Consider the following 15,774-nt stretch of genomic DNA (forward strand, 5'->3'; position numbering starts at 1 on the left):
AGGTACTAAAAAACTAACATGCTGGTAAGAAAAAGAGGCTGAAAGCAGCAGGATATTTTCTTATCATTAATTCGAAACAATGAAATGACGTACGAGACTGCGAGAGAAATACAGAACAAAAAATATGATTTTTGAAGTGTTTATGCTAAAATTAAGCAGTTTAATTTCAAAACAGGACTCAAATCTAAGCACAGGCTTTGAATGCTATATTTTTGTAACACAAAAATATTACTTTGTAACTGATCCAATGGCATGGTGATGTATCCAATCTTCAGGCATTTATTAGATACAGATAATTTAACTCTGATACAATACGGAACCAATTTATTTCTTTATATTACTTCCATTCATAAAATTCTTAACAACGTTACTTTTAATGTATAATAATTTATACATCCTCTGTTAGCCAAACAATGATGCATCGGTTCCCACACTGGACATTTTAGTTCAAATACCAATGAGTTCAAGTGGAAGTTCAAGTGGATAGATAAAGACAGCATTGAAGCAGGTTTTCATGCAACACTGTGATACTTCCTGCCATCATTCCAACATTTCTCATTATCAGGGAAAGGATTTATATGTAAATACATATTTACTTATAAAGCTAATATAATTTATATTTTGCATTATCTTTATGTTTCACAATGTGTAGGGTTGAAAAATCCTACTTTTATTTTCCATATTTTTCCATATTTTAGAGTTTAGTACATATTTTCGTTAATTTCCATATATTTTCCATATTTCATATAAAACAGTCCATATTATATTAGGTTTAACAATAAAACAAAACAAAATTCCATTAACTTTTAAAAATACATTTCAACAATAGAGATTTAAACACATGTTCAGTAATCCCTTTAACATCAGAGTTATTTGAAAATTAGCAGTCCTATCAACAATGGGAAAGTAAGTTACAAAACTGTATTAATTTAATTTAAAATTTTTAACAGACTTCAGTTGTGCAGCTCAACAGTTAAATGCCAGTCAGAGTACACATAGGTTCAGTTTTGTAAATCATACTATAAAGACGGTAAATATGCCAAAAGTACGTCATTCAGTCAATTTAAAATCAAAACTAACAAGTTACATTTCAGAATTTAAAGAAGATGGTTTATCAACTGACAATAAAATATTATTTTGTAATTTGTGTCAGTGTGCAGTATCATCTACACAAAAGTTCCTGGTGCAACAACACATTACAACTAGTAAACATCAGGCCAACAAACAACTAAATTCCAAGCAGATACAATTGTTTTTAACACAACCAACAACATCGAATGTAAGATCTGAGTTTAACATCGACCTGTGCCGTTCTCTCATCTCTGCTGATATTCCTCTCTACAAACTAAAGAATAAGGTCTTCAGGGAATTCCTTGAAAAATATACTCAACATACAATCCCGGATGAGTCAACACTTAGGAAGACGTATGCTCCATCCATCTACGATGAGACAATACAGAAGATAAGAGATGAAATTAAAGATAGTTCAATTTGGGTTTCCATTGATGAGACTCCCGACAAAGAAGGTAGACTTGTTGGTAATGTAGTTATCGGTTTGTTAAGTGAACAATATTCTGAACGAATTCTTTTACATTGTGATGTTCTAGAAAAGTGCAATAACAAAACTATAGTTAAACTGTTCAACGAAGCTATGGGTATCCTGTGGCCAAAGGGTATTATGTACGATAATGTGTTATTCTTTATTAGCGATGCTGCCCCTTATATGGTCAAAGCTGGACAAGCATTATCTGTTGTATATCCTAAATTGACTCATTTTACTTGTGTGGCGCATGCATTTCATCGTGTGGCAGAAGTGGTCAGAGACAATTTCCCTAAAGTAGATTTGTTGATTTCATCAGTGAAAAAAGTATTTCTCAAAGCTCCCAGTAGAGTTAACGTGTTGAAAGAAATGTACCCTGAAATTCCATTGCCACCAAAGCCAATTTTAACTAGATGGGGTACATGGCTAGAAGCAGTTGAATATTATGCCGAACATATAGACTCTATTAACAATGTTCTCCTTGCATTGGACTCTGAAGATGCAGTCTCAATTGATACTGCGAAAACAGTTACCTGTGACATAAGTGTGAAGAATGACTTAGCTCACATTCAGCATACATTTTCATGCATCATAAAAACGCTCAAAAGTCTCCAAAATAGGCACCTTTCACTATCTGAAAGTTTTGAAATTATAAATAGTACTGTGGAACAACTGAATCGTGGTAGAGGTAAAGTTGCAGATGCAGTAAGAGCTAAGGTGGACACTGTACTTTCAAAAAACCCTGGATATGAAGAACTACAAAAGGTTGTTGCTGTGATGAGTGGTGAATCAACAGTGAAGATTAACTTGGACTTATCCCCAGCAGACATTGTGAAATTGAATTATGTACCAGTTACTTCTTGTGACGTCGAACGCTCTTTTAGTCAGTATAAATCTATCCTCAGAGACAATAGAAGAAGATTCACTTTTCAGCACTTGAAAGAAATGTTTGTAACCTATTGTTATGGTAACAGACAATAAAAATTGTGTTTTGTTGAAACTACATTGGAAGATAAGGTACGTCCATTATATTTTTTGTTTAGTTTGATTAAAATGTACCAATATTTAACGTACATAGTCATTTTTTATAATTTTAAGTCCATATTTAATTCCATATTTTGGTAAAAATCCATATTTAATTCCATATTTTGGTAAAAATAACTACATATATATTTACATATTTCATATATTTTTAGTCCATATAAATCCGTTCCCTGCTCATTATTATTATTTGTACACGCAGACCTACAACTCTATGTGGCTTACTGTGTAGGCAATGTCTAATTTGATAAAGCAATTTACAATTTTGGCACAACACTCCTATGGAAACAGTTGAATTATATCATGTATCTGCTATAAAAAATAAATAAATAAAAATTCTTATTTTAATGTCTCTTGAATGGCAATCTTCATTAACATTATACTCTTTAAACATGACTTACATTTTAAAAATTTGTTTCTGAGACAAACATACGAGTATATGCATATAAAATCTAATCTATAAATTTTCTTTGGAAACCAGCCCACAATGTGGAAGAGAGGGGGAAAAAGGATAGAGTCAAATTAATCATGGAAACTAGTACCACCAATTTGGAAGGAAAACTAGTAATAAAGCTAGGTTTTATGTACAACTGTATGTACCAAGAGCTGTACATTACAAAGATATGATTCCTGAGTTTCTTTCTGAAAAGACTGTGTCCATCAGTTCTACAAAGAGCAAAAATGCTAAGTGTACGATATTACTTCATAGATTTCGGAAAGTTTAAAAGTTTAAATACTTCTACAGGATAATTTTTCCAATATCACGTGACTACAAGTACAAGCAGCTGGTATCTGTTGCATAACTATTCTTATAAAAACACTGTAAATCTCCTCTTCAAGAAATGTATGATTAGAATGCTGGATTCAGTACGAATATATGAAGATGTACATACTTACGATGTTAGTCAAGAAAAGAAAAAAGTTTCACCCAGTTATTCCCGAAGGAGCTATTAATGTGTATACTTCATTTAAAAAGGAGTAAAATTCTGTCATAAATGTTCTTTAATATTTTTTTTAATTAGGAGACCAATATATTATGATATGTAAATTTTGTATTATAGTGAAAATTACTCTCACATTTCTTTACTGTCTAGAAAAACAAGTATATGACAAATAGTTCTCCCAAACGGCTAACTAAGTATGCCATATATGTATGCATAAAGGGCCAAAGATCTCTATATGTGGATGAATTGTTAGCATCACATTCCAGCTACTATACGTGCAAGAAAAGGCTTTCAGTGCTCATTTCACACAATAATGATGCTCTGTGATTTAACACACAAGCTCTCAGTTCATCATCAGTAGTTTCTATCAATGACAGACAATTTTGCTGAGTACAGTGGACTAGAAAAAAAAAATATTTCGTTAGGTTAGTGTAATAAACTGATTATCCCTAGCAATATTCAGAAGACAGCAATGTGGACGTAATGAATACTAATACGTGTATTAAAATCCTACGATACAAGGGATCTACTGGGTGTAACTTGCTTCAGCATTATGTGTATATATATATATTTTTTTTTATATATATATGTTATAGCATTGCAAAATCTTCTTTAACTAATACTCTAAATTTTACTAATATTGAGAAAGTATTTACCAAAACCATTTTAAAAATTGTACACCCTGCTTACTTCTTTCACACACATATTTTCTAGCGTGTTCATGATGAACCATAAATCCTTACAAATTCATATTCTGAACTGTTTGTGGTTAATCCCATGGGGCAATCACAGGTATAGCATTATTCCAAATCCAATTTCTGACCACCTGAGTATCTTATTCTGTAAAGGTTAAAAATTGAAGCATCCTTAAAATTAGAACAAGCAAGAAGCTGGTAAGAAGGTGTATTGATACAACATGTAAAAATATATATAAATTATATTTTGAATAAGTCAACAAAACATTGCAGTCTTAAAAATTCTGGGAAGAAAAAAAAATGACAGAAGCAAGTGCTGGCAAAAAAAAAAAAGTAAATGAATAACAATATGAGTAAGATTATGGCTGTGGTCAGTTGTTATCACAGTCTCTGACTGGCTGCTCTTCTCTAGTCTTAAAACCGTTAATAAAAAATTATATCAGTGTAAGGGATTAGCCTACATTCTGTCACTCCTTCACCAGACACGACTATATAAATAAAGAAATAACAATGACAACATCGAGCAAATGCTGGTAAAAAGCTTACTTGCCAATAAAAAACATTCACAAATATTTTCTACTTCATTTTTCAAGTTTCAGAGGCTTCTTGTCACACAGCCAAATTGGATTATTGATTCTTACTTTTTTAAAATATCTTTTTTAATCTTTCTAAAGAACATCTGTAGTAATTTTAGTCTGTAATTGTACAAAAAAGGATTTATTTTATCTTATCTTCAAATATTAGATTCAGTCTGATAGTTGATAAGGCATCCTGTGAAATAATCAGCTCTAGACAACTACAAGTATAAAAGCTAGTAACATGGCTTTGCTCGTTCTGTACAAGTAGTCGATACATAATAACAACCTTGCTCTTTTATATCTGAATAATAAATAGTTTCTTATAATATAACACTACACGATTCCATTAGTTCTCACAGACATTCCAAGCATACGACCAATCATTGGTGATAAAAACAGTCTCCAATTGTTCATTAGAAATAAGGATACATTACTTACAAAAACACCTTGCCACAAATGAACTGATGGTCATGCACTGTTCTGTAACGTGTGTGCATGCATATATATATATATACAAACACACATGCACATGTACATACATTCACAAATGCAAGCACACATTCAATACAAACAATTTTAAGACAATGATATATTCTTGGCACTCATGGTGTCTTGTTTCTAATAAAGTTAATCATGACCTGCTATTACAATTGGGCTAATATGTATCCCGCAACCTTCACGAGATAAGATAAAATCCAGTTAAAACAAATGGCCATAACCAGCATTTCATTTGTGGTCTTGTAATACTTGATATATGCTCAAACAATGTTAATTCGTTTGCTGCATCCCTGAATGTACTATCATGATTTACTATGTAAGGGAACAGCCTTTTCTTCGTTACGTTATTTGGTATAGCTCTCGCTTCTCTCACTTTAGCAATATAATAAAACACTCATTGTTTAACAAGTAACTGTGATAACATTCCAAGCATCAAAATATTTATACCGTTGTTTCTGCCCACAGTTACTGTTATGAGACACTTATCCGCATTTTTAATGGAAAACACACTCAACAAGCACCTTCAAGAAATAATACCAATGACAGAAAACGTAATGTTCCTAAATGGCTACATCCTTCTGTCACATAAGTCACTCGTCGCATAAGTAGGAACACGTGACCATTTAAGTAGCAGACATTGAGATAAGATTTTTAATAGGAATGTTTCTCTTCTATTCTTGTGCCTCTGAAACTTAGAATCTGCTTGTTACAGAGTATCATGTTCTTTGGGATCCTGCTATCTCACACGTGAGATACCCTGGACCTATGTCTGTGCCTGCGGCACAAAGTCTTGTGCTATACTTCTGCACCCAAGTCTTGAGTTCCACTCTCAGCAATAGGGACATATTTATCATCAATTTTTACTAAAAGAATGGTCCGGTCCACATGAGATCTTCGGTTGGGGTCTCGGTGTGATGGAACCCATCGATGCACAACCTATGCAACACGAAAAATGTTATTAGAAAATAAATACCAGTATAATCATGAAAATCTCAATCCCATAATTCAATTATTTTAAAGTATAGCTAATCACTGAAGTTAAAACTGTAATTGCTTTGTACTGCTCAAACTAAACAGACAGAACCTAAAATCGATTGTTGGTTTGCTTACTGAACACTATGCAGTAAAAGGTTATGATCTTGCCCCCCTAATAAAAGATGTAGGTCATTCCATATTATTTGCAGATGACACAAGTATAGTAATTACAGTCAATAACTCCAACACATTCCAATCTTCAACAGAGGAAATTCTCTTCAAAATATGTGACTGGTTCTCAGTCAATAAATTAGTATTAAATTGTAACAAAACTAACATTAATTCAATTTAAATCCTGTTCAAATTCAACCTCGCAAATTTCAAGTGCAATAATTAACAATAGGTTCCTATTAGAAACAACAACCACCAAATTTCTTGGCTTAAATATCTATAATGTGTTAAATTGGAAAAATCATATTAAAGAAATTACTCCCAAACTAAATTCAGTATGTTTTGCTATTAGATCTATGCAAAAGACAGTAAATATCAATACTTTAAAAACAATATAGTTTGCATACTTCCACTTGGTAATGAGTTTTGAAATAATATTCTGGGGAAATTCCACAGATAGTAACAGTATATTCCTACTACAAAAAAGAGTAATTAGAATAATAGTAGGTGCCGAATCTAGGGAATAGTGTAGGACTATTTCAAAAAAACTACAAATAATGCCCATGATTTGTGAGTATATTTTTTCATTAATAATCTTCCTCGTATGCAATCGTGAAACCTTTCTAACTGCCTAATTCAACAGGTCATAGCATACATATGCGTCAAAAAATGACTTTCATACTCCATCGGCAAGTCTATCGTGCTATCAAAAAGGAGTGCATTATATGGCAGTAAAAATTTTTAATAGCCTCCCTATCGATATAAAAATTAAACTCAAAACATAAGATTATTTAGGGCCAAATTAAAGAAGTACCTTATTTCTCATGCCTTTTATTCTGTAGGTGAATTTATGGCATTCAACAACACTTCATGAAATTGATACTAAAACTCTGTGTTGTACTAGTGGACTATATTGTAAACCTCTTCTGTATATATTTCAACTAGACTGTGACTAGAAATTAAGATTTTATAGTAGTATTAAGTTTTTCCATATTCTAGCTCAGAAGCAATGTAAGAATACCATGGAATATTAATAAATACAATACAATGTGCACAAGGATTGAAAAAGGGTGGAATTTTAAGATCTCTTAACATCGTACACATCTCGAAAAATAGTGAATTGATTTCACATTCCATAAACATTTCTCAGTAATAGTGTGGTTTGTGCTAACATCTGCACTTTTTTATTGCAACTCCATGTGATAAAAAAACTTACGAATTTTAGATCACCTATTTTTCTTTTACGACAGTTAACTGTAATATTGCTACATAAATAGTGCATGCTTTTCATTTATGCTTTAGAATATTGTGATTATTCTGGTTCTGAAGGACAAGAAAGTAATACGGATTGTTTCATTGGATTCAAGCTCAGGAAAAGAAAAGTCATTCACCAAAATTCCTGCAACAGACAGGCCAGAGGCTTACAGAGAAAGGTGCAAAATTTGGACAGGAAGAAATATTAGCAACAGCAGCAAATTGGTAGACATTATTCTCAGAAAGTTCAGCCACAGGCTAAATCAACAAAAATCTGTCAAGTTCGTTCACAAGAGAGAGAATTGGAGAGAAGGGAAGAGAGGAGAGGATGGGTGGGAGAGGTACAAAATAATATGCCACTCTGCTGGCCAGAATGCTACAAATTTTGCATACAAAGGTGCATTATGTCTGAAAATCTTTTATGGAATAATTTTTTCTTTATAAATAAAATATAAGTAAACTTTATTACGTCATTTTATTTAGTTTACATATGAAAGCATTCACTGAACTCTCCTCTTTAAAATTGGCAGTGATATTTGAAATATATGAACCACAATTCTGATGAGAGCAATTTGAAAAAGCACAAAAACAGGTCACTAAATGGTTGGGCTTCGAAGTGTTTAAGAAAAGACATATTTCCATCTCAATGAAATTGTCGAAAAACAAAACCAATGAATATGAAGAAGAGACAATCTGAACCATCACAAAGACGGTCTACTGCATCCAAGAAAATGCACAATGTGATGTGTGTTTTTTTTTTTTTGCTCTCATTATTATTGGATCAATGTTTTAAAGAAGACTGTAAATGCATCCCAATATGAAACAATCTTTCAAGAGATGTGTGATAAAATTCAAAGAACAGTTTTTCGAACAAAATATGAGCTAAACCTCATACTAACAATAGTAATATAAATATTTTGTAGCATTATTTTAATGACGTTACTTCTTTTTCCAAATGGGCCAGAGGATCCCAAAGGAAGGCTGCCAGAAGAAGAAGAGGAAGAAGAAGAAGAAGAAGAAGAAGGTTACTTATGTTATCCTAGTCGTTTTGAAACTGAATAGTCTTGATGACCTTAATACTCCATACTTTAACACAAGCCAAAATAAATTATACTTTAATATTAGCAACTACTTTTTGTGGGATTAGTAAAAAGATCGAATGTACAAAAACTACTTACACATGGCCGAGGAGTTTGAAAATGGAATTATCTTCGTTACTAACAATATTCACAATAAATTTCTTGCATCAAGTCATTAAGAAGGATGGTAGCAATATTGAAAATATCTTTCTTCAATTCTTTATGAGGAGGAGTCATTTTCAAAACATCTCTTGTTCACTTGATAATGAAAATGAGCTTCCTGTGTCCATGCATTCTTCAATTATCACTCTGTATACAACTGTCACGATTCGGTTTGAGAATGCCCTCTAAACCAGTCAAATCTTGCGTTAAAAGAGTTAATTGGAATCAAACTGACTCTTGTCCACAGAAAAATTTGCAATAAAATATTAGTTCCAGCTTGGAATCAAAGAGTTCCATGTTTCCATTTGATTCTAAAAGCACCGAAACTCATTGGTTTCATATGTCTCTTGTCTAGCCGGTAAGAAATTTTATACCTAAAAATGTTTTTCGTGATTTCCCCACAAAGTTATGGGAATGGACAAAAGTCGTTTTGAAAATAAGCTCCTCATATAAAACTTTTCTTTAATAAAATAATCAGTCTTTTCTTGAGTCCACAGAATGATTCATAAAACCAGAATACAGACGAGTTCAGAAAATTAAAATAATAAAAATATATCACCAACTATCTGAAATTGCATTAAGAGAGTTACAGTACTTATGCTTAAACTGCCAAAATAGCTCATTGCATCTTAATACAAACCCTGCAGCATCTCATCAAAGATCTCTTTCTCAGTTAAATTATGACTGTCAATTTCTTTGGTAACCTTGTTCAAAACAAACAAACAAACAAACAAACAAACAATCAATCAATCAATCAATCAATCAATCAATCAATCAATCAATTTAGGGCATTTCAAAACCTAAGAGGTTTTTAGCCTCATTCACGATATATCGCCATTTGTCTCTGTTCTCTGCATCTTCTTGTCGTTCTCCTACTGTAGAAAGATTATCATATACTTGGTACGGAGATGAGGTCTACCAAGAGGTCTCTTACATCTTGGCTTGTTCAACACACTGTCAAAAAAATTTCAACTTCTAATTGATGGTGGATAAACAGTGTATTTAAGTTTATCTCATAAGTAAAAATTAAGCGGATTCAGATTGGGAGAGTGTGAAAGCCAATCAATGAATCTTCCTGACCAATCAATTTATTTGAGGAACTGATAAATTTAGGAAGTTCTTAGCAATGAACTAAAATGAGGAAGAGCATTGAAGTAACAAATTACACAAAATGGTATTTCATCTAGAAACTTACTCAGATTTTTTCTCAATATTACAAAAGAATGTCTCATCCTACTAAACAAAAGACCCAATTAAATAATTCCAGTTCATATAAAAGGGTCATTTCATAAGTCATGACAACACTATGTTAAATCTTCTGAATAACTGAAAATGTGGTTAGTTCAGTATATACATTTGAATACCTGTTGTACACTGTACAGGATGCCACTGCCAGGTTGCGTCTGTGTGCATTGGTGGCTAATTGACAGGACACACAAAAGTTAGTATGCTAGAGACTGAGCTCCAAAATGGATGTAAGTAAAGTTGAAGAGCGGTCATACGTGAAAATTGCAGTTCTTCATAGCAGAAATGCTCGTCAGTATCATTCTGAACTATGAACCACACTATCAATGCCCAATACTACAGGTCATTCCTCATTCCTGATGTATCATCTGCGTTGTACAATTCGGAGGACACGTCCAACACTGCTGGACAATGCCATAATCATCCATGATAACGCAACAGCCCATACTACAGCTCCTGTCAGGAACCTTTTGCAGTGGTAGGGGGGGGGGGGAGATCTTGGAACAACCTCTCTACTCGCCTGATCTCATGCGACTTTGATCTCATTCCACAATTGAAGAAGTCACTGAGTAGGAAGCAGTTTGCAAACAGGGAGGACATCTTAACAGTGTTTCGATGAGAGGTGGTACACACAGACAAATTGCACACAGCCGATGGTATTCAACACTTGCATCATCATTGGCAAAAATGTGTGAAAGCCTTGGGGGATTATTTTGAAGGGTGTTTGTTAGCTGTGAGTAATGTACTTTGTTTCCTTTTGTGCATAATAAAACAATAATTTCTATTTATGCATCTTTCAATTTCCCTTACCCTTTGCCTCCTGTACCCGGATTCAATTTGGTACTAGCATTGCGAAGCACATTCCAGTGACCTTCAATCGCATATAGTGAATTTCTATTCCTGCAGCTTTATTGGCTGATATAATATAGTTGCCATGACTTATGAAATTACCGTGGTATTAATACAGAATTACTGTTGAGTGTCTTCACTGAACAACATTGTTGCTTCACCTGTAAACACACAATTGCAGGATCCCAACACAAAAACCTTTTGTGAAGGAAATGAGATGTTGGAAGGCTTGTAATGTGATGCAAAGCAGCTCAATGTGAGTACTCCCTTATAGGTAAGCATAAAGATTGCTAAATTCTGTTCTATGGAAATTTGTTTCTTGTGGACTTACAAGTGAAAAACACACACAAACCAATCAAATATAATGTAACTAAAAAAAAAAAAATAACTTCATTAACAAAATGAATAAAAGTACAATGCTATGTCTAGACTCGCCATAGCCATTACTGTAGTCTTTATTCTGATAAAAAATTGAAAGACTTCAGCTGGAGAAAAGTAAAAACAAGTTGATTCATAATATCTATTGTCCAGTGCCACTGAGTAAAGATTCTACTGATACACTACTATGGGATGCACAAATTGAAAGAAAAGTCGAGACTAATTTTATTGAGAAGAGCCAATGAATTTTGCTGTCAAGTGCTAGACAATCAAAACGAATATCCGACTGCTATAATAAAATAATGCGACATGGCAAAACCTGAGAATGTAACATAATATAAAACAATGTAATGTAACAGAGCATGAGATGGAACACAATAGCTACTTTTTCACGTACATACATGAATAAGCACACTAATTTTATATTCACGTGAAATCTCTATATGGTCTAATTATTTCGAAAGTGTACATGAAACACAGTACATAATAATACTGCAGTATAGGTATTCATACAGTAAGGAAACTTCGCCACTTTTTCTGCCAGAAAGATATGCACGCATATAGCTAGCAATCCAAGCAGTAAATAACCAACACTATTGGGAAACTCAGCTGTTTATATGTAATCATGATGATACAGACGCGAAAGATTTATTAGAAGAATGAGGGTTTTGAAAGGACCGTATTGTTCAGGCTTTAAATTGCAACAACAGCAAAGGACAAAATACAAAATTGCATTTTTTCGCTTTCTCCAAACATATATATATATATAAATCCATACTGGTAGGCCTACATATTTTAGTGTAGAGCTACTGGCTTACACTTGGCATGTATTCTTAATGTGGTTAAGTCTCGGATTTTTATCTTTTTATTTCGTTTAATTCCTAAGTTAAATTCTGCTGTAATGATTTCAGATGTAAAAAATGGGTTATAAATATTCGGTGAGAGAATTTACTAAAATAAAATACAAAATATTTGAGTGCAAGTTGTCGTCCATGCATGGAACACTTCCACAACTGCTAGTTTATGAATTTCAATAAGAACTTATTAATTAAAACTGGTATAACCAAGCAAGATGGCTCAGACGATAATGTTTGAGGCTCGCATTCGGAATGTCCTGTGTTCGAACTCTGTAGCTGATCAATCTGACTAGATTTTTTTTTTGTTAATGATTTCTCTCAGTCACTAAACCAAATATCGGATTGGAAATTTACATACCATGATTTATCACTGCCTTCATCACAATTATCATACATATTAAAACAAAATCCAAATGAGTTAGGTACATGAACACAAGCATTTGAAACACACGACAATAGAAACACAATCTCAAAGGGCTACTGATATACCCAAAGATTTTACACACGTGATGTAACATTGATGTTAAAGCGTGTATAAACGAGTGCTTATAAAAAGAACTAAACTGCTGTACCAGCAGTATTCTTGGACATCTTGTATATTTACATTTTTCAACTGGAGTGTTGAATACGAAGCTTAAATGAGTTCTTTAAAAATCCTAAACTTTTGCTTATCTAAAGTTCCAAAGCTCTCAGTCTTGTTAAAAGTGTGAATTACAGTTTTTGTCGATTATTGGTATGGGTATTTACCTATTTTTTGTTGATGATTGTTGAATATATTGAATTTATTGTGTACTGGGGTAATAATGATATTTCTGTTCTAGTGATGTATCACGTTTTATTTTTAATAAAATCAGTGATATTAACCTTTCAATGACTCATTTTGGAGTCATTAAACTAGTAATAATAGGGCCTGTAATACATTTTTAAAGGTTGTGACATTTGAAATTAGTGCCATATTGCCAGTTCTGAAGTAAAATTCTGTGTTTTCCATAGTGTTCCTTTGTTTAAATTGATTTAAATTAAAGATGTCAGACACACAATAATGTGCATCATTTTATTTAATACTAGCCGTATCCGTGCACTTTGCTGCACATCTTCTTATAAATAAATTTAATATCATTGACAGAAATTTAAAATTTACATTAAAGCAAAGAATTTTCATGGTAGAGACTTATCGGAATAGAGTGATTGTGGAAAGGCGAAAAGATGATTTGCAAGAAGATTTTATAATGTTACTGTTCCACATATCAAGACTATAACCTCGTTAAACATTTAGAGAAACTGAGTCAATATTGAATAAAAGGAGCAAAATACCACGCTGTGTACTTGCTGAGGAAAAACTGAATGAAATATGAGAAAGATTGGATCACACCTCATAAAAATATCGGTCATCTCGCGCAAAAAATTGGTGTATCTAAAACCACAGAATATGAAGCCATTAAAATCCTTAAAAGATATCAAAGATGTATTGCAGCAGAAGGTCATCATTTCCAACACCTCTTATATTCCAGGTAAGTTCAGTAATAATAAAACTGCCGAGACGGTTTGCGAGACGGTTTGCCGGTCGCATGTCACCCGGTCGATCTACATTATGTAGACGAATGCTCTCTGGTATATATTATCCAAAATGGGACACATTATTTATTAATTTCCAACCTACATAACAAAATAAGACGAAACTTCGTATCCTCTCACACCACAACATACTTAAATCAATGAAAATAACCTCAGAATTATAACACACTACTCTACAGACACGATGTGATCACTGAGAAGGTTATATACTTAATAGGTAAGAGTTCTGTATAGTGCACAACACTTCATATTGAATAATTAGCAAAACGACATCTTCAGCACGATTTGTGGTGTGTATGCCACCTCAAACCTCGAACTCCACCCCTCTGCAAGCGAGATCTTACATACTCTGCTTGTTATAGCTTAATTTTATGAGTAAAAACAATTAACAATAGGTACCTCAGTCATAACGTGATACAATACCAGATGGAACTATGAAGTAATTACTTATTGAAATACCACTATTTGTCCAGGGAGCATCCGTTTTTCGGTGCAAGAATAATTCGTTTAACATGTTTCTAAATTAGTCTTGAATACATTCCTTAACAAACCATTCCAAACCAATATGAATATAGTGGGATTGTGTACGAAGGTAATTATTTGTTGGCATCATAGCGCAGTTTTGTTTATGTAAATAAAAACACATTAAAAAACATTATTTTAAGAACCATAGGAAACAAATGTGGGTACCGGTACATAATAAACAAAAGAACGCCATTTCATGACAACATTCGTAAAAATACGATTATATTTCATGGACAAAAAAATAAAATCTAGTAAAAAGTAATATTTTACATGGACTAAATAAAGTTTAAATATACATTACCGTAGTTCACTCAAATATGTAATTAAGCAATAAAAATATGTACCGTTATCTTACTGAATAATTAACACTTAATATGTATGTGTCGCATGTACAATATATTTGTAAAATTATTCCATCCCTATCATTGGTTCATAAATAAATGCAATGCAAAGCAGACATAAAATTTTATTACCTTCTAATATCATTAAATTTAACTACATATCACTCATTCATAGTTTCGACAGTATATCAAGTTTTCTATGTGTAAGAGTCTGTTTTAATCATACCTTATCATGCATTTGTGCCCAGTCCTCGATTTACTCTGGAGCTTCTGTAGTTACATAAAGCATAACGTTCATCTGAAGGAACTACACTTTCCAATGATGAAAGAATTATCCAAATCGATTCTCATACAAACACTCTCTATTTATAATAAGTTAATATTTAGTATATTATAAACACATATGAATGTCATCCATATAAATGGGTTATGAATATTAATTCGATTGTTGTCCAAGACTGCTTTAAATAAATGCAGTCATTTGTTTTATCTTTATTACTCGTATAATCTGAGATGGCCATGGCACAAAAAGCATTGTTATTTTAAAACTAATGTATGTCCTTAAATATCATTCCTATCAAAATTTTGCATAGAATAAAACTTATCGGAAATCATTTTTAAAGAAACTTTTGTTACACAACATTTTTCATGAAAATCAATAATAAGGGAGATATTTCGATTTATTTAATTCAGGTCCCCTTATAACCCCCACCCCCTTTTAAATAAAGTATTTTGAATGCCATATAGCCTAAAATCTAAGTTACAACAACCTTAATTTATATTCCAATTTCCATATAAATCAGTTCAGCTATTATCGCATGAAAAGGTAACAAACATCCAGACAGACAGACAGACATACAAACAAAAATTTAAAAAACGCGATTTTCGGTTTCAGGATGGTTAATTATACATGTTAACACCAATTATCCTGGTTGAGTGTTAGAGAAGGCCATATGGCCTTAACTGTGCCAGGTTAAATAAATCATTATTATTATTATTATTATTATTATTATTATTATTATTATTATTATTATTATTATTATTATTATTATTATTATTATTATTAT

General features: G+C 32.4%; 1 protein-coding gene across 1 annotated transcript in view; it reads right to left on the reverse strand.

The window, feature by feature from the left end:
- Positions 1-256: 256 nt before the first annotated feature.
- Positions 257-15,774, reverse strand: part of LOC138711727 (pecanex-like protein 1) — a 165,111-nt gene continuing 149,593 nt past the window's right edge. The window contains exon 17 of the mRNA XM_069842889.1: positions 257-6,232. Coding sequence (XP_069698990.1) covers positions 6,092-6,232 — 141 coding nt within the window. The 3' untranslated portion in view covers positions 257-6,091. The remainder of the gene's footprint in view (positions 6,233-15,774) is intronic.

The sequence above is a fragment of the Periplaneta americana genome, chromosome 2 (genome assembly GCF_040183065.1).
Source record: "Periplaneta americana isolate PAMFEO1 chromosome 2, P.americana_PAMFEO1_priV1, whole genome shotgun sequence".
NCBI classification, from domain to species: domain Eukaryota; kingdom Metazoa; phylum Arthropoda; class Insecta; order Blattodea; family Blattidae; genus Periplaneta; species Periplaneta americana.